We start from the raw sequence: 21,156 nt of genomic DNA, 5'->3' as shown, positions 1-21,156 counted from the left end.
TAGCGGAGGTCAGTTTTGTTTATGAAACTTTCACTTCGGAAGTGTATACACATGTGTGTGTGCCAGATCACGTTGTAAGACGTATTTGTCAGTGTGGCTGAGGTCCTACGAGTTGAAAAGCGTCTACCCTCAAATATGATCTATATGGGGAGGGTGGACACAAGGCCAGATGGTGGGAGACATGAAAGCAGGACTTAGGGTGTTTATTTGACTTGATCTGATGGGCAGTAGGGAGCAACTGAGTGCTCTTGAGTCGCTGACTCACAGTGACCACCTCACTCCACCCACACTTACACATGCCCAACTACACACATTAGGAATTTGAAATTCTTCTCCCCTTTAGCAAGTTTTGCTGGTTCCGTAAACATTGGCTGTGGATATGATGTAGATTATCTGATAAGGGCTTTTAGGACAGGCTAATCTCACCTCTTTCAGCTCATTTTACAGACCGGGAAACAGAGACTCCAAGATCAGAAATCACTAGCCTGGGGTCACTTAGCACAACTCATGGCTTCTCATCTCAGGAATGTCATTGTCTCCAGGTCCTATGCAGCCTGTCTGGTTGGGGACAATGGAGGACATGACGCCAGCCACTGGATTTGGACTTGCAGGTGGGCTGGAGAAGACCAGGGCAGTGATGATGAGTGTGTGTGTGATGAGGGCAACTACCTTTACTCTTCTGTATTCATCATCACCCCCACCATCAATATCGTCACCATCACCATCATTATCCTGTCATTCCCATCAGCACCATCACCATAACCATCACCACCACCACCATCATCATCATCACTATCACCATAATCACCTTCACCATCATCATCACCATCACTATGATCACCGTCACCATTAACATCATCATCACCATCACCACCACCACCATGACCACCATCATCATTATCACCACCATCATCATCATCACCATCATCATCACCACCACCATCATAATCACCATCACCACTATCACTGTCACCACCATCATCATCATCACCATCACCACCACCATCACCACCACCATCACCATCATCACCACCACCACGACCACCATCATCATTATCACCACCATCATCATCATCACCATCATCACCACCACCACCATCACCACCACCATCATCACCATCACCACCACCATCACCATCATCACCACCACCACGACCACCATCATCATTATCACCACCATCATCATCATCACCATCATCACCACCACCACCATCATAATCACCATCACCACTATCACTGTCACCACCATCATCACCACCATCACCACCACCATCACCATCATCACCACCACCACGACCACCATCATCATTATCACCACCACCATCATCATCACCATCATCACCACCATCAGCATCACCATCATCATCACCATCACCACCATGACCACCATGACCACCACCACCACCACCACCATGACCACCATCATCATTATCACCACCATCATCATCACCATCATCATCATCACTATTACCATCATCATCACCACCACCACCATCACCACCATCATCATCACCATCATCACCATCATCATCACCATCACCACCATCACCACCACCACCACCATCATCATCATCACTATCACCATCATCACCACCACCACCATGACCACCATCATCATCACCATCATCACCACCACCATCATCATAATCACCATCACCACTATCACCATCATCATCATCACTATCACCATCACCACCATCATCACCATCATCACCACCACCATCATCACCATCATCACCACCATCATCATCACCACCACCATCATCATAATCACCATCACCACTATCACCATCACCATCACCACCATCATCACCATCACCACCATCATCACCATCACCACCATCATCACCATCACTATGATCACCAGCATCAATCATTATTTTTCTCTGAGTAATGGAATGGGTAACTACCTATACCCAGCCCTTTCTCACCAATCTGGGGCACAATATTGGGATGAGAATTCTAGGTGGGGTACTAACCTCCCCTTTTTCCTCCTGCCCATCTCAGTCCTTGCAGGGGAGGCCAGGGGTGGGGACCCCACGTAGCAAAGTCTAGCCTAGCTCTACAAGGGTGGGAGGTTCTCTGGGGCAATTTCTGGGAACCTTAGTTTTAGCTACAACAGTGACTGCCCGGACAGTAATGTCAAAGTGGCTGGGTCCCCTCCAAGGGTCTCTACTTCCCAACTTACTGGTGTGGCATCAGTGGGTTCCTGTGAGACTCAACATCGAGAGTGGCTAGAAAAATACTTTATAAACTGTAAAGTGAATGGCAAGGAGTAGGGGGAGTGGGAAATCCTTATGTACATTGAAGTAATCCTTAATGAGCTTGGACAGGTTCTTAAACACCTGTCAGGCATTCTTATAAGGATGGGAGGGGGTCCCTGGAGAGATGAGTGGGGTTCTTCTATCTAGGGGTGGGAGGGGTCCTTAACACTGGTATGCAGGCGTACCTTCTAGAGTGGTCTGCACACATAGGAAGGTTTGTTGACAGAAGATGTGCTCTTATACAGACTTACAAACGCGGGGCTTCTATCCACATGGCATCCTTGATAAGCCAGAGTACCCTCACACACAGAAATGAAGGTTTTTTTATGGGTGCAATTGACCGCTGTTTGGAAAATGCTGTGCAAATCCTTAGCGACCTTTGCACAGACCTAAAAATTCTTCCTAGAGATAAAGGCATCTTTCTGCCGCTGCAGGGTGATAGCACAGTATGAGCGGCCTCATTCGGACAAGGCCGTCGCCGGACGGAGTGGTACCTGCGCCCGCCACGGGTGGGAGCTGTCACCGAGGGGCGGAGCGCTGGGGGCCCGCTTGCGGCGCCGCAGTCCCCCCCGCAGCCACCAGGGGCAGCACGGTCCCCGCCTGGCCCGCGCCTCCCCCCTCCTCCCCCAATCTCCGCCCCCCACCCTCTCCCTCCCCCTGCTCCGCTCCCCTGAGCCCCGCCAGACCCCGCTCCGCCCGCGCCCCGCTCCGCTGTCGAGGCTCCCGCAGCCCCGGCATTCGTCCCGCTGCGCCCTCCCCGGGGGCTATGGGGGCGCCCCCGGGCTACCGACCCTCGGCTTGGGTGCATTTGCTCCACCAGCTGCCCCGCGCCGACTTCCAGCTCCGCCCGGTACCCAGCGGCTTCGCGCCCCAAGAGCAAGAATACCAGCAGGTGGGAGCGGGCGCGGGGGTCCTGGGGGCGGGGGCGCGGAGAGTGGGCAGAGCTGAGGGGTCCCGAGGGAGGAGGGGGCTGGGTGGCAGAGTCCTGTGTTCTCCGCAGGTGGGAGCCGGGCCCGGACTTCGGGGTATCTGAAAGAGCAGGACGTGAGGCTCCCCTACCTGGAGGTTCCCCTGGGACGGGCGCTGGGGGCCGGAGCCCTGGCTCCTTAAGTGAGGGAGGGCCCGGGGCCTGGACCCCTCAGTCCCACAGGGAAGGGACCCCAGGGTTTTGGGAGCTGTCTGGGAAGCGAGCCTCCAGGGCCACCAGGGAGACAGGTCCACTCTCCGTGTCCTAAAAGATGACCCCTCCCCTGATAGGGTCGGGGCAGTCCAGGTGAATATGTCCCAGGTAAGGTACGACTTGGGGGAGACAGGAACTGATCGCGGTGGGGAGGAAGAAGGCCGGGGTGCCTCAGTCCAGGACGGGATTGAGACCTGAAGTGGGGAAGGGGCGTGAGGGGTTCAGGGCCAGGGATGGGGGACTGAGCTGGCGGTACTGGCAGAGGAAGCTTGCAGCCTGTATGTACATTCCGGGGTGTGTGTGAGGGGGGGCGTCCAGCGTGCTGGGGCGCGTGGGGGTGGGGGTGAAGAGGAGGTTCCATTTGGGGACCAGAGGATGACAGAAATGGGTCCGGAGGGTGGGGCTGGGTGGGAACCTGACAGGTGGCGGTCCCTGGGGAAAGGGGCCCAGCCTGGGTCAGCTCCAGAAAGGGGGAGAAAGAACTGTCCCCTGACCCAGTTTAATTCAAGTCCTTGGCTTTGAGATTAATGAGAAGCAAGGCTTGGCCGGGGACGGGGTGGGGGGAGTGCGTGTGTCGGGGGCGGGGTGGGGGGGGGTGGAGCCAAGGGTCCCGGGCCCTGCCTGGAGGGTCTAGGCCCCTCGGATCTGTGCAGGGGGAGCTCCTGGGATAGAGGGCTGGGGATTGGAGAGCTTAGGGGTGGGGGGGTCCCAGAAAAGCAGAGAGGGGGATGTGTGCTGTATTGTGAGCTATTTGGGTCATGGCTGTGCCAGCCGGGAGCAGCTCCTCCCTGCCACTCCGCGCCGCCCTCTCCCCACCAAATGGGGACCGCCAACCCCCTTGCCCACAGCCTCACGCTTACACAACCACGACCTCCAGTGCCGGTCACCGACGCCCCCTCACGGCCGGGGAGACCTGCCCACACAGCCAAGCACCAGTAGCTGGCCCGGTCCCAGTCACTGCCGGAGGCTCTCCGAGAGGCTCACTCCGCCCCCGTCATCGACAGGGTGACAGGTCTGGGATACGCACAAAGTCACACGGCCCGGGAGGGGACACTGCCCCCCAGGGAGATTACCACTGTGGGCACGGCTGGAAAAAGTCAGGCGCTGGGTGACACCAGGCTGGAAGAGACACTCACACGCACCCACATAGTCACATGTACGTACACACACTCACACGCACGTTCCTGCCCTCACACACTCACACATGCCCCATACTCACACAGTCACATAGACATACACACTCACAATTCCCTCAGTCACTCATACACCCCAAGCTCACTTGTGTACACATACTTTGTCGCCCACTTTCACATATATTCTTGCCCCCCCCTCACACACACACACACACACACACACACACGAGTCAGGTGTAGTATCTCATGGTAGACAAACTCAGTCAAAGATAAAACACCCAGTTTCACAGCCAGACACGCAAATAAACCACACGCTTGTGTCACACGCCCCACACACCACCCTGCAGGGACAAAAGCAGAGAGCCTGTGGTTTACGGGAAATGGCATCAGGGAGCCTGGAGGTCTGGTTCTGTTCCCCATGTTGTCCCCACTGTGCCGTGTGGCTCCAGGTAACGCCCTGCCCCGTTCTGGGTGTGCGGAAGAAGATAGGAGTGCACGGCACCCGCTGTGAAATCCTGCCCTGTGGAGAGCCGGGTTGTGCCGCAAGGCTTTTCCAACTACATACGCCTGCCTGTTCTCTCCCTGCCCTTGGTTCTCTCTCTGTCTCTGTCCCAAGTCTCCGTCTCTGAGTCTTGCACACGCTCTCACTGCCATGGAGGCTGTCACGCCCCCCTCCCTGTGAGTCCCTGGGTGACAGACTCACAGTGCGGTGGGTGTGCAGAGCTCAGCAGCAGGGGAGAGAGCGAGCGGTGAGTGGGGAGGAGCAGCAAGGAGGAGGGGAGAGGCAGGCTGCCCACCCCCAACCTCGTGCACACATCTCCGGGAACAGGCGCCCCCGTCCACCCCCTGATCCCACTCGGTTCTGGAGACAGGTCCCAGCAGGTCCTAGGAGAGGCTCTATTCCAACCGCCTAGTGGGGGTGAGGAGGGACAGTCTCAGAGAGGGGAAGGTCACACGCAGAGCAGAACTGGAACCCAGGATTTGGGCCTCCGCTGACCCAGCTGCCAGCCTGGGAGGAGCTGGGGACCCCACCTTTCCCTACAGACTGAGAACCACAGGCTGGGCTTGACCCCCAATCTAGCCGGGGCTGCCTTCCACCTCCACTGGAATCCCCCACGTCCAGGACCTCCAGCCCCTCTGAGGCCTCCTGTCTCCCCCTTCCCCAGGCCCTGTTGCTGGTGGCGGCCTTGGCAGGCCTGGGCTTGGGCCTGAGCCTCATTTTCATTGCTGTCTATCTCATCCGCTTTTGCTGCTGCCGGCCCCCCGAGCCCCCTGGGGCCAAGAGCCCGCCACCCGGGGGAGGCTGTGTCACCTGGAGCTGTATCGCTGCCCTTCTCGTCGGCTGGTAATGGGGCCCCAGGGCGGGTGGGGAAGTGGGGACGGGGCTCCCCATGCTCGCGCTCAGGCTTCCGGAGGGTGTCCTAGCATCCCACCTCAGCCTTGACTCAGGAAAACAGCTCCCGTTGCGTGGATGGAGAAACTGAGTTTCGAGAGGAGGAGTGACCTCCCAAGGACAGCCAGCCCTGCAGGAGGAGGCAGGGGTTAAGAGTTAGGGTTTGGTGGCCTTGTCACTGAATAGCTGTGCAGCTAGGGGATATAATCTCTCTAGGTCTCAGTTTCCACATCTCTAAAATGGACGCTATAGCAAAGCCCACCTGCTAGTTATGGTAAGATTAAATGAGAGCATGTACAGTGCCTGGCTCACAGTGGTACTCAGTAAATGGTGACTGGTGATGTCATTCATGAACTCATTCATTCATTCATTCATTCATTCTGCAACTATTTCCTGGGGATCTACTGTGTGCCAGGAGATACCCAACTGGCCGGACAAGATTCTTGCCCTCATGGGGCTGATGATGTTCTAGTCAGGCAGAGAGACATCGTAGGAATATTCAGAATCCCAGAGCAGACCCCGCCGCCCAGACCTGAGCGGGTCTAACTCCTTCCCACAGTAACCTGCCTGGATTCAGGGTACTCACACCCAGATTGGAAAGGCCAAGTCTCAGGGAGAGGCAGAAAGTAACTTTTCAAGGCCCTGCCTTCTTCTGTGACCCCCAGGGTGGGGGGGGGGGAGAGGAAAGGAGGACTTGATGACCCACTATTCAGCAGGAGCCAGCTCTAAGTACAACCTTGGCCAGCAGGCCACACCCCCACCAGCGCAGGACAGTCGCCCTGTTCCCCAGGACTGGCCCCGCTGGGGGGGGGGGGGGGGTGGCGGGCTGGGCTCTACCGCACCCCCTCGCTGCAGGAACCAGCAGAATGTGTTTGGGGGTGTCTGTGGGGGAGGGGGGCTGGGCGTCCTATATCCAAAATGCTTCCTCCTCGGGCTCTCTTGAGTGGGGGTGGACAGGAACGGTGGACAAAGGCCCCGTGGGGGAGAGACACGGCCGGCCCCCCGCGGCCCGGGAACAAGAGCAGCTTTGTCTGCCCTCCAACAATGGGGGGGAGGGGGGGCGCCGGGGCGGGCGTGGGATCCCAGGGCTGGGGGTGGGGCCCGGTAGTCGGGGCTGGGAACCGTGTGGACGCCGGCCTCCCTCCGCCCAGTCCGGCCAGGCCCCTCCGCGGAGGGACACTCCGGGGGCGGTGGGGGGAGGGACGGGCCCACATTCAGACCCCACAATGGAGCTCTGTGTGCTGGCCGCGGAGGGGCGGGGGCACAGGCTTCTGGCCCATCGGCCCCACATTCCCTTGCTTCGCTCCCAGCTGTCCAGACGCTTGGGTCCCCGGGGGTGGGGGAAGGCGGGGAGCTCCAGGCTGGGGTCCCCCAGGAGATGAGGGCTGGGGCCCTGCACTGCTAGGATCCCCCAGCAGGCGGGGAGGGGACGGCGGGGACCCTGAAGAGACAGGTGCTCCTGTCGGGGATGCTTGAGGGAAGGATGAGGAATGGGTGTGGGGCCGGTGGTCCGGGGGTGGGGGTGGGGGGGTGGGGAGCGCTTCTCCTGGAGCTGGGCGTGCTGGGAGTTCGGCTCCAGTGAGGTGCGGGTTAAATCTGTCCCCCCCCCCCCACTCCACCCACCATTAGCATCACAATGACGTCCCGGGGGGCGGGGGAGTGGGGGGGGGGCTTCCCGTTACCTTGGCAACCGGTGGGGGCCAGGCTGGAGACGTTCCTTTCCCACGACGGGCTGGACCAATGGAGTGGGGGTGAGAGCCGGGATTGGGCGTGTGAGGAGGTGGGGGGGACACGGCCCCCAGGGTCCCAGGACAGGTTGTGATTTCCCGTCCCTCCCCTCTCAGCGCCGGCATTGGCATCGGTTTCTATGGCAACAGCGAGACCAGCGATGGGGTGTCCCAGCTCAGCTCGGCCCTGCTGCATGCCAACCACACACTCAGCGCCATAGACCACCTGGTGAGGGGCCAGGCAGCGGCCAGATCTATCCCCCGAGGCACAGAGGGCCACCTCCTGGAGAAACTGGACCCACACTCAGAGCCCAGCACCCATCCCTGAAACCCTGGGCCCCAGACTCAGAAGTTCAGGCTGCAACTTGTGGACCTCAGACTGGACACCTGGACCCCCATCCCTGACTGCCACCGGGACCTTAACCCAGATCTGGACCGTGGGGCTCGAACCTAGACCCCCCCACACACACACACTTGGTCTCTACCGGGGACCCAAGCCACTGACCACCCAGGGTTCCTGATGGAGGCCACAGAACTGTACCCCTCCGTCCTTTCCTCATTCCACAGATGTCCTAGCCCCTAGATCTCAGACACCTGCCACCGCTCACCTCTGCTTCACCCTCACAACTCTGTCCCCCAACCCTGGCCTCCCCAAAGAAGGCCCTCCCCTGACCCCAGACTCACCCCTACACACAGGTGTTGGAGACAGTAGAGAGGCTGGGTGAGGCAGTGAGGACAGAGCTGACCAGCCTGGAGGAGGTGCTCGCACAGCGCACGGAGCTGGTGGCTGCTGCCCGGGGCGCTCGGCGGCAGGCGGAGGCCGTGACCCAGCAGCTGCAGGGGCTGGCCTTCTGGCGAGGAGTGCCCTTGAGCCCCCTGCAAGTGGCCGAAGATGTGTCCTTCGTGGAGGAGTACAGGTGGGTGACCGCTCCTTCAGCCTGGGTGGTTGTGCCTCCAGGGGACATCAGGCAATGTTGCGAGACGTGCTTGGTGGTCACCCCTGGGGGACGGGGAGCTACCGGCCCCTGGTAGGCAGAGACCAGAGACGCGTCCTACAATGCACAGGACGGTCCCTGCAGCAAGGGATGGCCTTTGTCAAGTGTCAGTAGTGCCCAGGTGGAGACACCCTGTGACACAGCTGGACCGAGTCGCCCCACGCCCCCCTCACCTCCGAGGATTCATCCACTCACGCCCAGACTGTCTCTACTCTTCTCGGTCATCCACCCATCTGACACGTGTATCCACTCAACACATGTTTATTTAGCACCTTCTGGCGTGCAAGAGAGACATACCGGAGTGATTGGGAACGGGAGCTCTAAAGCCAGAGGGCCACTCCCTAACCGTGTGACAAGTTCCTCACGAGCTCTGTGCCTCAGTGTCCCAATCTGTGAAACGGGAATAATGGATAGCGTTCCCCTCATGGGATCGTTGAGGATTAGACGCGTCCGTATCCGTTAAGTGCTTCCAGCAGCGACCAGCTCGTTCTGTACGGTTGTCTGTGAGATGTAAGTTTTTGTTAAGACAGACGGCAACTCCTGCCCGTCTTCCAGTAAGGGGGCCAAGAAGGAACACACACGAGTAAAACATTTTCTCCAAGGTGGTGGGTAGGGGGAGCTCGGGAGAAAATTGAGCAGGAGAGAGGGGTGGGCTGGGTCCAGAGGCTGGCAGGGGCTGGGGGCTGCAGGGGAGGCCTGAGAAGGCCACACGGAGAAGGTGGAGGCAGATTAGGACTGAAGCGGCCCGTGACGAGGATGGCCCACGGGCCGTCAGACGGGCCTGGGTCCCCGTGAGGACAGCTTCTGCTTTGTGGCTGAGCCCAGAGGCCGCACGTACCAGGCCTCAGCCCCCTTCCAGGGGTTCCGGTAGCTGTGCAGACTCCACCCGGGTGAGGCAGGCCCACCACCAACGGGAAATATCTGGATGCACCAACATGAGAGTGCCTGGCACTTGGGAGTCGTCCCTCAACGAAGGTGGCCAGTTTCCTGCAAGAGAACCGGGGCCCCTGGAGGGAGAGCTTCCTGGCAGAGTTCACAGCACACAACTAGGGCAGGAGGCTGGGCTGCCTCTGGCGGAAGTGAGAGTGAGCTGCCGTGTGCATGTGCCGCGCGCATGTGCGGTGTGTGCGTGCGGTGTGCTGTGCGCCGTGTGCCGTGGGGTCGCTGGCAGCCAAAGCGTGGAGGTCTACTGGGCCACGCGGCCCAGCTCCTTCCCTGGGAAGGAGGGTCCCTGCCACTCTGGGGCCGCAGCCTGGGCACAGCCGCGTAGGGAGTAGTGCGAGCGGTGCCGTGCGCTGAGCGCGCTCTCGGGCCGCGTGGGGAGCAGTGCGAGCGGTGCCATGCGCTGAGCGCGCTCTGGGGCCGCGTGGGGAGCAGTGCGAGCGGTGCCGTGCGCTGAGCGCGCTCTCGGGCCGCGTGGGGAGCAGTGCGAGCGGTGCCATGCGCTGAGCGCGCTCTGGGGCCGCGTGGGGAGCAGTGCGAGCGGCGCCGTGCGCTGAGCGCGCTCTCGGGCCGCGTGGGGAGCAGTGCGAGCGGTGCCATGCGCTGAGCGCGCTCTGGGGCCGCGTGGGGAGCAGTGCAGCAGTGCGAGCGGCGCCGTGCGCTGAGCGCGCTCTCGGGCCGCGTGGGGAGCAGTGCGAGCGGTGCCATGCGCTGAGCGCGCTCTGGGGCCGCGTGGGGAGCAGTGCGAGCGGTGCCGTGCGCTGAGCGCGCTCTCGGGCCGCGTGGGGAGCAGTGCGAGCGGTGCCATGCGCTGAGCGCGCTCTGGGGCCGCGTGGGGAGCAGTGCGAGCGGCGCCGTGCGCTGAGCGCGCTCTCGGGCCGCGTGGGGAGCAGTGCGAGCGGTGCCATGCGCTGAGCGCGCTCTGGGGCCGCGTGGGGAGCAGTGCGAGCGGCGCCGTGCGCTGAGCGCGCTCTCGGGCCGCGTGGGGAGCAGTGCGAGCGGTGCTGTGCGCTGAGCGCGCTCTGGGGCCGTGCTCCATCAGAGTGAATCAGTCACTGAGACCTAAGTAAGTAACACTTGAAGTTCCCTGGCTAGCGTTCGAGCTCTATTTAAGTGTGTCCACGTGCTTGGCACCCTTCTTCTTTTTTTTTTTAATTTATTTTTTTATTTTTTATTTATTTATTATTTTATTATTTTTTATTTTATTTTTATTTATTTATTTATTTATTTATTTAAAAAATTTTTTTCTTAACGTTTTTATTTATTTTTGAGACAGAGAGAGACAGAGCATGAGCAGGGAAGGGGCAGAGAGAGAGGGAGACACAGAATCGGAAGCAGGCTCCAGGCTCTGCGCCGTCAGCACAGAGCCCGATATGGGGCTCGAACTCACAGACTGTGAGATCATGACCCGAGGCGAAGTCGGACGCTCAACCGACTGAGCCACCCAGGCGCCCTTGGCACCCTTCTAAGTGCTCTCCCACTAGCCTTGCGACAAGCTCTTGGAGTAGGTGCTGTTGTTCTCCCCCCGTGGTACAGGCAGGGAAACCGAGGCACAGGAGGCAAAGTTCCAGAGACAAGGGTTGCGTGCAGCTAGGAGGCAGAGAGAGGCTGGCCCCGAGCCCCAGGCCGTGCAATGTGACACTCAGCGCGCCTGGGAATGACTCACTTCACCCTGCAGCCTGGGGAGGCAGGTGGGGCTCCAGGAGGCCAGTCACTTGTGCCTGTTAGCGGGCTTCTGCTCGCTGCCATCCGGGAATGGGTCCAGGCGCCCCGGCCCTGGGACCTGAGCCCTGAAGGGCTACGGCGGCCCGCCTCCCAGTGCACCCGTTTCATGATGAGCCGGCTGCAGCCCGGGGGCCTGGCGGCTGGGGTAGGGGGGGCACCTGCATGGTCAGGCAGAGCAGGGCATGAATGTCGGGGAGCTGTTCCCCTCTGCCAAGTCCTGGCCTGGGAGCCGGGGTGCTGAAGGCTGGATTTGTCTCACTCGGTCCCTTCTCCAGGTGGCTGGCCTACGTCCTCCTGCTGCTGCTGGAGCTGCTGGTCTGTCTCTTCACGCTCCTGGGCCTGGCAAAACAGAGCAAGTGGCTGGTGATCGTGTAAGAGCGGGCGCCCTCGTGGCAGGCGGGCTCACGTCACAGCACGAGGGGACCTCTTTCCATCCCACGGCGCTCTTGCGAGAGGGACCACTGCTGTCCTTCCCAGCCTCGTACTGCTTTCGTGCCCCCATCCCACAGGCTTGCCCCCGAGGGTCCTGGGCTGGGCCACACAGGGTTCGAGGCCACGCGAGTGCCCCAAATCCTAGAAAAAAGCCCGTAACGGTCGTGCTCAGGAAGGGGGTGATTGCTGACTTCTGCTGAGGACCGTCCACACACAACCACCTGTCAACAAGGGGCCCCTCAGGCACCTGAGGTGCAGAGGAGGGACCGAGGCAGAAGGCAGCCACATCCGAGGCTGCGCTGCGAGGCTGCGTGACCATTGTGTGGCTCACGGGAATCTCAGCACCACTCTGTGATTTAACAGCTCGTTAAATACGGCCAGCTCTCTTCTGGAACCTGCAGGCTGACCCTGTGAGGAAACACTTTCCTTCTCCCCATTTGACACAGGGGGGACTGGGGCTCGGAGAGCTTGGGCCTCTTGCTCAGGGCTGCACAGCCAGGGAATGCTGGAGCTGGTTTCGACTCAGGCCAGCCTATCCCACTCAGGGGGGGCCCTTGCTTCCTCCCTGCCTCTGGGGGCCCTGCTGGGGCTCCCCGGTCTCCACGCCCACCCTGGGTAAGAAGTGCCACCGTCCCATGCGGGCTCCCCCTGAGGCTTCCGGACGGTGACCACCCTCCAGTGCTAACCCTTGCGCCCAGACCCCATCCCTAGAGAAAACTCAGGCTGCAGTTTCAGCCTTGGCTATGTCCCCGCTCCTCGGGGGAGGGGTCTGGACAGAGCAGGAGGCTGACCAAGCTATGCTCAAACCTGGGAGGCACGTTTGCGGCTTGCTGGGCTCCTGTGAACTCAAAGCCAGGAAAGAGTCCGGAAGCAGGCGGCAGCTCTCCCAGAATCCCGGAGCAAGGCAGGGGCAGAGTGTGGCTGGGATCTGGGGTGCTGGCTTGCCAGCCCAGGGCCCTTCTCACTGTCTTCCCCCCTCACCCCCGGGGTAGCAACCAGATGTTCAGCTTGACATCAACAACCACAGATCTACAACCCGTACTCCCCACCCCCACCCAGTTTCTCTGCCCCTACTTCTGCCCCTCCAGGCTCCAGAGGGTGGTAGGGAAGGGGGGCTGTGATGGGATGGACCGTGACAAGTCCCCGCCTTTATAGGATGGCAGTGATGAGTCTCCTGGTTCTTGTCCTGAGCTGGGGCTCCATGGGCCTGGAGGCGGCTACAGCTGTGGTGAGTGCTGCAGGCCAGGCCCCTGGGCCCTGGGACGCTGGGCTAGCGCCTTAGCTACTGCATCCCAGGGCAGACCCTGAGGGGAAGGACTTGGGGCCAGGATCCCAGGTTCTGAGGTCTAGATCCTGAGGGCTGGAAGCTAGAGCCTTGGATACGTGTGTTCTAAGGGAGGGGGGGCTGGGGGCCCAGACTCCTGGGTCTGAGGGAGGAGGGGCCTGGGGGCCTGGACTCCTGGCTTCCCAGGGCTGGGGGCTGGGCTGTTATCCAGACACTGAGTTCTGTGCGAGTGTGGAACTAGAAGAGTTTCTGGTCTGAGCCCTTTTTCCTGATGCTTCTCTCAGGGCCTTAGCGACTTCTGCTCCAGTCCTGACACCTACATCCTGAACCTGACCGAGGAGGAGACTGGGCTCGATTCAGGTGATCCCATCAACCCAGCGCAGGCCCTGGGTCCTCAGGCCTCTGTGCCCAGTCCCGCCTGGGGTGGGGTTGGGGGCTCAGTCTCAGAAGCCCTCGGCACCTCTCCTGATGGGCTGGAAAAGAGAGGGATACAGAAGCTGGAGAGGGGAGACCAGAGGAGGGGCTGGGCCCGCCTCCCCAGGAAATGGGAGGAAATGGGAGTACACCTTAGACAAGGACAGGGCTGCAGAAGATCCGGTTCCAGGGGAGTGTGGAGAGCCGAGTGTTTCTGACTGTGGCTGGAGAAGGGAGGGTGTGTTAGCCTGTCCCTGAATGCCAGGCCTCTGGGACCACAGGAGGGTCCTGAGCTGGGGAGACGCCCCTGGCCCTGAGGGTGGAAAGACAGGGCCCTGCCCCTTCCCACCTTTGCTCTAGGGAGGCGCTGGGGACCCAGGCTCATGGCCTCCCCCCTCTTTCCCTCCCGCTTCAGACATCCTGAACTATTATTTCCTCTGCAACCAGGCAGTCTCCAACCCCTTTCAACAGGTTAGGGGTGCGGGCAAGGGAGCCGGGCGGAGGAGGGCGGGCTGGGGCCTGGACTGCAGGTTCTGGGGGGGGATGCAGGCGCCAGGATGCAGAGCGGGCTGGGGGCGCGGACTACCCGGTCCTCCCTCTGTCTTCCCGCAGAGGCTGACTCTGTCCCAGCGGGCTCTGGCCAACATCCACTCCCAGCTGCAGGGCCTGGAGCGAGAAGCTGTCCCCCAGTTCCCTGATGCGCAGGTGCGCAGGCCGCTCCCAGGGGAAGGAGGTGGGGCGGCGGGTGGGGGGGCTCGCGGCCTGTGGGCGGGGTCTGTCCAGAGGGGCGGAGCCCGGGGGACGGCGGCCTGAGGAGTGCGTGGGGTAACACTCCACTCCCGTGCAGAAGCCTCTGCTGTCCTTGGAGGAGACGCTCAATGTCACAGAAGGAAACTTCCACCAGTTGGTGGCTCTGCTGCACTGTCGCGGCCTGCACAAGGTGAGCCCTGTCCCTTTGTCCAAATTCTTCTTCCAGGGAGCCCTCCGGTCTTTCTCCCACCAACCCTGAGAAATCCTTACGTTTATCTCTATTATTTACCTGCCATATAGCTGTTCTCTACCTACCTACCTATCACCTATCTATCCTGTGTATTCCTCCTCCCCGCTCACCCCACCCCTCCCTTGCTCCCTGCCTTCCTCCTCGAGCCTGTGCTGGTTAGGGAATTCTGGAGCAAGACATGCCTGGGGTCCAGTCCTGGCTCCTGACCTCAGGCAAGTCACTACCTACTCTGTGCCTCAGTTTCCTCGCTTATAAAACCGAGGTTGCAGGGGGTCAGCAGCTGTAAAGCTCTTGTGGGGTGGGTGGTCTCATCGTACTGAGGCGGCAGGGGTGGGCAGGGCACCCCAGAGAAAGAATGCCTGGTTTCCTACAGACTCAGTCCGCTCTGGCCACTGGCAGGTGAGCATCCCTGAACCCCGGTTTCCCTCCCCGGTGAAAGGAGGGAGAGGACACCTGCTTTCCTGCACGGGACCTCCGTCCTCCCCGCACGCACGGGGCTTTGCTGTGTGCGTTACCGCTGGTAGCTCCCTGAGCCCTCATTCGTCATGCTGTCGGTCGGAAGGAAATGCTGTCATTGCCCCACCTAACGGACTTGGAAGATGAGGGGCAGAGGGCTGGGTCCCAGAGGCCTTGTTCCCCTCTCTCTGTGAGCCTCCACAGCCAGGCAGTCACCCAGGGTCATGCCCTCATTTCCTCGCCCCACCCCCATCCCAAGGGCCCACTGCAGCTCAGGCCTCTTTTCCCCTGGAGGACACATGCCTCCTCGGCCCTTGTGGTGTGTCCCCTCATGGGCCCTCAACAGGGCTGCCAGATGTACCAAACAAATAATCTCTTTACTGTTAGGTATGTCCCATGCTGTGTTGGGAAGGTGCTTGTACTAAAATTTTTTGCTGTCGGGCATCTGAAATTCAAATCTAAGTGGGCATCCTGCCTTTGTTCTGGAGACCCTATCAGGGATCTGAACCGGCCCTTGCTGTGATCACATCCCTTCCATAGCTCCCACTGTCCCCAAAGCTTCGGAGGTTGGCACTCTAACAAGGGGGCCATGGGGGACGCAATGAAGCAATACTCAGGGTTGCTGAACACCTGAGCTGCAAAATCCTAGAAAGCACCCCGACTTTCCATGGAAGGGCAAACTGGGCCCCACAGATCACTCACTCTCTGGTCCAGGCCAACACTGGGCTGGACTGCGCTTCCCAAGGTTCATTGTGGACAGAGGGAAGGAAGGGAGGGAGAAGGGTGGGTCAGAGTCTCATCTTCCACTGGTGTGCCATGTGACCCTCGGCCTCAGTTTCCCCTCTCTAGGCTCTAGGGTCCCCACATACTAAAATCAGGATTGACAGCAGGGATAAAGTGCCAGGAGGGTGGGTCTGGAGCCTCAGAGACCTGGCTCCAATCCCAGCTCTGCCCCTTCCAGGCTGTGTGACTCTGGGCAAGTGGCTTGCCCTCTCTGGGCTTCAACTTTCTGCCACTGCAAAAGGCAGCAGTGTGAGGGGGAGCTGATCTCTGCCTTGCAGGGCTATGAGGAGGGTAGGTGCCTGATACAGTAAAAACAGAAGGCCCCACCGCCCTGACGGGCCCCTCCCTTGCGACACACTGGCTCAGTGCCAGGCACCCCTGCCCGCCAGCCAAGGACTCAAGCCAGAAACCTTCTAGAAGCATCCTTCTTGCTGTCTGTCAGCAAGCCATTACCTCCCACAGCCATTCCCCAGGCAAGTTCTGCTGGCCCTTCCTCTGAAACCCACCCGGGCTCTGAGCGTGACTCACTCCACCCCTGCTGTACCCTGGTCACCCTCCTCACCTCCCACCCAGTGGCCACACAGTATTTACCCTGTCCCCCTGCTTGTCCCCCCCACCCCCCATCTGTCCTCCCCGAAACAGCTAACAGCTGATCAAGTTCTTTCTCCACTAAAACCCTTCAGCGACTCCCCTGCACATGGATTAAAGTCCAGTTCCACGCCTCGCCTGCAGGGGGCCCGGACTGGTCCTAGCCTCTGCCCCTCACACCCCCTCCCTGCACAGGCCACAGCAGCCCTCAGACGGCTCCGGGGCCTCGAGCGGGCACGTGCCTTCCTGCCAGGATCCGTCCCCATTGCCGCCGGGGCCCAGCACTGCCTTCTGGTCCCCTCTCGGCTTCCTGTGATCTGAAATGACCTCACTACGTGCAAGGTGCCATTCTGAGTCTGTGGCTCTTCTTAGCGAGGTTCTGAGTCAGAGATCCCGCCCCCAGGGGACGTTTGGGGGTGCACAGAGACATGTCTGGGTTGTCACAACGGGGGAGGGGGTGCTCTGGCATCCAGTGGATAGAGCCCAGAGAGGCTGTCCAACATCCTCCAGTGCACGGGACAGCCTCACACTAGACCAAGGCTGAGCTGGTGTGGCGCCTGGGGGTGCAGTGGAGAGGAGGCCACGATTTGGGTTTATACCTCCAGGTACAATGACTGTGCTTGGAGCACCTCCAGGGTGCTTGGACTGAGTCCAGGTGACAGGGGAGGAAACGGAGGCACAGAGAGGTCAAGTGACTTGCCCAGCAGGGCACAGCCAGGTGGGCGGTCTGAGCCGTGCACACTGTGTGTGTGTGTGTGTGTGTGGGGGGACCTGGGGGAGGGGCGCTGCCCACTGACACCCTCCCCTGCCCACCCCAGGACTATGGCGCTGCCCTTCGGGGCCTGTGTGAGGATGCCCTGGAAGGCCTGCTCCTCCTGCTGCTCTTCTCCCTCCTGTCCGCGGGGGCCCTAGCCACCGCCCTGTGCAGCCTGCCCCGCGCCTGGGCCCTCTTCCCGCCCAGGTCAGGAGGGGAGGGGGCGTGGTCCCAGGAGTGGTGGTGGTGGGGCGACCCCTGGGCCGCGGCTGGTGTTGGGGGTCAGCCTCCTCATGGAGCCCCCATCCTGCCTCTCTGCCACTCAGTGACGACTATGATGACACAGACGATGATGACCCTTTCAACCCTCAGGTAGTGGACCCACTGGTCTGGGGGAGGGGCTGGGGGCCTGCACGATGGCACCAGACCCCCTCCATGCCCTGTCCCCAATCTCCCCGCAGGAATCCAAGCGCTTTGTGCAGTGGCAGTCATCCATCTGAGCCCCTCCTCCACGCCGGACTGGAGCCCATGACCCCCACCCTGGTGAGCTTCCAGAGAGCGACACCCCGGCTTCTGGAGCCCCCGCTGCTCTCCTGTCCCTCACTCTGGGGACCAGGACGGCCCTGCCGTCTGCTTCGGGCCCCTGTGTCTGCCTCTCCCTGCGGTTCCTTCCCTGGCGGCCGGAGAAGATCCCACTGACCCAGCCTGACCGGGCTCTCACCACTAACAGCACCTCTACTACACGCCCCTACCGAGGGGGCAGGCCGGGGCCTGGGGCTGGCAGGCAGGGATGGCCAGCTAGCCCCGCACCCGTCACCCTTGGCCACCAGGCCCATCCTTGCAGGGACACAAGTGCCCGGCCCCTGCCATGCCCCAGGGGGCTTAGGGCCGTGACCTCCACTTGCGGCACTAACTTGGGAATGGGTTGATTTGAAATAAAAGGGAAAACTTTATTTTACAAGCAGCTGGGTCCTTATTTCTCTCCTCCCTGATCTGGCCTCCCGGCTGGGGCCCAGGGACCCCCTCACGGCAGCCAGAGGCTGCCGGGCACTTCTGTTTCTGTCCAGGCTCTGTGGCGGTTCTAGAGGTATTGTTATTTTTTTAATTTAATTTTATTTTTTTTAATTTTTTTTTTCAAAGTTTTTTATTTATTTTTGGGACAGAGAGAGACAGAGCATGAACGGGGGAGGGACAGAGAGGGAGGGAGACACAGAATCGGAAACAGGCTCCAGGCTCCGAGCCATCAGCCCAGAGCCTGACGCGGGGCTCGAACTCACGCACCGCGAGATCGTGACCTGGCTGAAGTCGGACGCTTAACCGACTGCGCCACCCAGGCGCCCCGAGGTATTGTTATTTTAAATAGTAATAATGACGATACCAACTTTTTTGCCTGATTCTAAAAGCAGGACCCAGGTCCTGACCCAGGAAGAGGCAGACATCCCTGGAATGGAACAGACCACCCAGACATAGATCTTAGAGTGTATGTATAGGACAGAAGACAGACGTCAAGTCAGAGTGAAGGGGCTGCTTGCTTTCAAAGATCTGCGAACACGGTGGCCCCCCACCCGGAAGAAAACATTCTACATACAAGACAGGTGAAAATCTAAATGTAGACAAGGGAAGGGGCAGAAATATTTCAAAGAGTAAGTATACAAAGAGATTTTGTATCTGGTATACCTTGGTTGGAAGGGGAGGATTTTCAGCAAGATCCTCTAAAGCTGGAAAGGAAAAGGTAATTTATTTGACAAACTGTGGAACTAAAAAACAAACAAACCATAAAGCCAAGAGGCAAATTAGTAGTCTAGGGAAAAGTCATTTTAACACATATGGCAAAGAAATGTGTTATTATTACTACATAAATCTACAAAGCTTCCATAGACTAAGAAAAAGACAACTTGACTTGAAAATAAGCAATTAAAATTAACATCCCAACACCAGTGAACAGACAAAAAGATGTTCAAACCCTAATAATTAGGAAGTGTGATTTGAAAACAAGCAGGATCAGTTTTCCAGCCCGTGTTAGCGATGCTAACACGGAGTCAGCGCGAAGATTCCCTGATGGCAGGGCTGTGGAGGTGCGGGCACTCAACCCGCGGCTCCTGACACTGGGAATCGCCATCCAGTGACAACAGTCTGCTCACGTGTGATCAAATCAAAACAGTGGAGACCCTCTGACCAGGCAGGCCTGCTTTGGGGGTTCACTTCACAGAAGGAGAGCAGAGGCATCTAAATCTAGGGACGTATGTTAAGGGTTGTCTGCTGCAACAAAACTTTGGCTTCTGGCTAAATTCGGAGCTGAAGGTCACAGAAAGAGGGCGAGTCCAATAAATAACCGTATGGCAGGGCTCTCCGGAACACAACAGCCCTTGGCTGGGTTCGGGACTTTAGGGAAGGCCTAAGAAAGGGGAGAACGGAGCTGGGTGTGACAGGCAGTGGCAGCACAGAGGACAAATGTGCAGGCTGTGATTGAGGGCCTTGCCTGCTGCTTACTTACCATCAGATGGCTGTGGTCAGTCACTTGACCTGTTTGTTGGGGCTCAGCTGCCTCATCCATCATAGCGGGGGACATATGACAGGTCCCCAGGCCCTCCTCTGCGATTCCAAAATTCAAAGCTCTCCCGGACCACAAGTCTCCCTGAACTCCCTTAACTCACCAGGCGGCAAAAACAGACTAGTCCCCCTGCCTGTGTGAATGTTCATCTCTTCCCTCCAGAAACACTGATGGGGTTACTTCCAAACGCCGTGCAGAGTACTGAGGGTACCAGGCACTATGTGGGATACAGATCATGTTGCCTCTCGAAACCATGAAAAATCCTTAAAGCTCAAAACACATACCCGAGGGTCTCAGGTCAGGGCCTGTTGGCCCAGAGTGCCAGGTGTAGGGCCTGCCTTAGGGGACCAGTCTTGCTAATCGTTTCCATCTTGTGCACTGCAAGGAATGTTCAAGGAAGCTTTCAGGGTGGACTGGCCTGAAGCTGGGAAGCAGAAACTGACCGCAACTTCCAGTGAGGGGCTTTGGGGGCCCTAAGTGTTGACTCACTTTCTCCTCTTGACTGCAGCTGAGCTGGCTGACCCTGGGGCCTGCCCGCAGCTCCTCAGGCTGCTTTGACCTCAAACACCGCCCTCTGGTGACCGTGAGTCCTTGCCTGCAAGCTGAAACGCCCCCTGATGGGTTGCAGATTCCAAAAGTAGCCTGAGATTCAGGCCGCCTGATTTTCTGCCAACAGGTCCAGGAGTGATGTATAACCCGGGAGCTTTAACCAAGAAAGAAGGACATTTTGTCTAACCTTTACGAAAGATAAATATACTTTTATTTTAAAAATCATACATAGAAGGACTTTCACTTCCAACCAAGAGGGAGGAACAGGGACTAGGTTTTCTTTCCTTCCTGAAACAACCAAAAGGCCAGACAAAATATGTAAAACAACAGGGCTCAAGACTCAGCATCAGGCAAAGGAGAGTGATCCCTGACATGGAAAACACCCAGGTGAGCCCTGAAATCACCACAGCCCATGGTCATCAGAGTCTGACCACAGAACAGCAAAGGGGGACTGAGACAGAACACCTCCCAAAGGCCCCACCTAAAATTGCTCTAAAAAAGCCTATTAAGAAAAGAAAAATCTCAAACCAGAAGAAGGCCACAAAAGGGGAAAAGGGAAACAAAGATGGGACAAATAGAAACCCCATAGCAAGACGACAGGTATAAAGGCAAGCATACCAATAATCTTGCTAAAAGTGTCGTTATAAACACTTCTTTTAAAAGGCAGAGATTGTTCACTTGGGTAAAAAAGACCCAACTATAAGCTATGTACAAGAAACCTATCGGCAGAAAGAAAGAAAAAGAAAGGAAGGAAGAAACCCACCTTAAATATAACCGTTAAAAGTAAAGGGATGCTAGGGGCGCCTGGTGGCTCAGTCAGTTAAGTGTCTGACTCTTGATTTCGGCTCAGGTCACAATCTCACAGTTCGTGTCATCAAGCCCGGCAAGGGGCTCTGCGCTGACAACTAGGGTCTGCTTGGGATTCTCTCTCTCCCTCTCTCTGCCCCTCCTTCCCTACAAGTATGCACGCTCTCACTCTTGCTCT

At 58.8% G+C, this 21,156-nt stretch overlaps 1 protein-coding gene across 2 annotated transcripts; it reads left to right on the top strand.

The window, feature by feature from the left end:
• The first annotated feature begins 3,030 nt into the window (after positions 1-3,030).
• On the top strand, positions 3,031-18,024 carry TTYH1 (tweety family member 1). 2 transcript variants are annotated; one of them, XM_058708567.1, is made up of 13 exons: positions 3,031-3,156; positions 5,744-5,922; positions 7,815-7,926; positions 8,394-8,614; positions 11,635-11,730; positions 12,947-13,019; positions 13,361-13,436; positions 13,906-13,961; positions 14,103-14,195; positions 14,338-14,430; positions 17,136-17,278; positions 17,398-17,443; positions 17,533-18,024. In XM_058708567.1, exons 1-13 carry the CDS (start codon positions 3,031-3,033, stop codon positions 17,569-17,571), a joined length of 1,353 nt encoding a protein of 450 aa, XP_058564550.1. In that variant the 3' UTR covers positions 17,572-18,024. The 2 variants fall into 2 exon arrangements, with proteins under 2 accessions (XP_058564550.1, XP_058564551.1); XM_058708568.1 differs by lacking the exon at positions 17,398-17,443.
• The last annotated feature ends 3,132 nt before the right edge of the window (positions 18,025-21,156 follow it).

Source organism: Neofelis nebulosa, chromosome 17 (assembly GCF_028018385.1).
Source record: "Neofelis nebulosa isolate mNeoNeb1 chromosome 17, mNeoNeb1.pri, whole genome shotgun sequence".
NCBI classification, from domain to species: domain Eukaryota; kingdom Metazoa; phylum Chordata; class Mammalia; order Carnivora; family Felidae; genus Neofelis; species Neofelis nebulosa.
This window is presented reverse-complemented; position numbering and strand designations above follow the sequence as displayed.

Bases quoted from the DNA above. Each gene is read 5' to 3' on its own strand.
- TTYH1 (XM_058708568.1), top strand. From the start codon at position 3,031: ATGGGGGCGCCCCCGGGCTACCGACCCTCGGCTTGGGTGCATTTGCTC. The intron at 5,923-7,814 runs GTAATGGGGCCC...CTCCCCTCTCAG, and splicing joins GCTGCCCTTCTCGTCGGCTG to CGCCGGCATTGGCATCGGTT. The intron at 7,927-8,393 runs GTGAGGGGCCAG...CCCTACACACAG, and splicing joins TCAGCGCCATAGACCACCTG to GTGTTGGAGACAGTAGAGAG.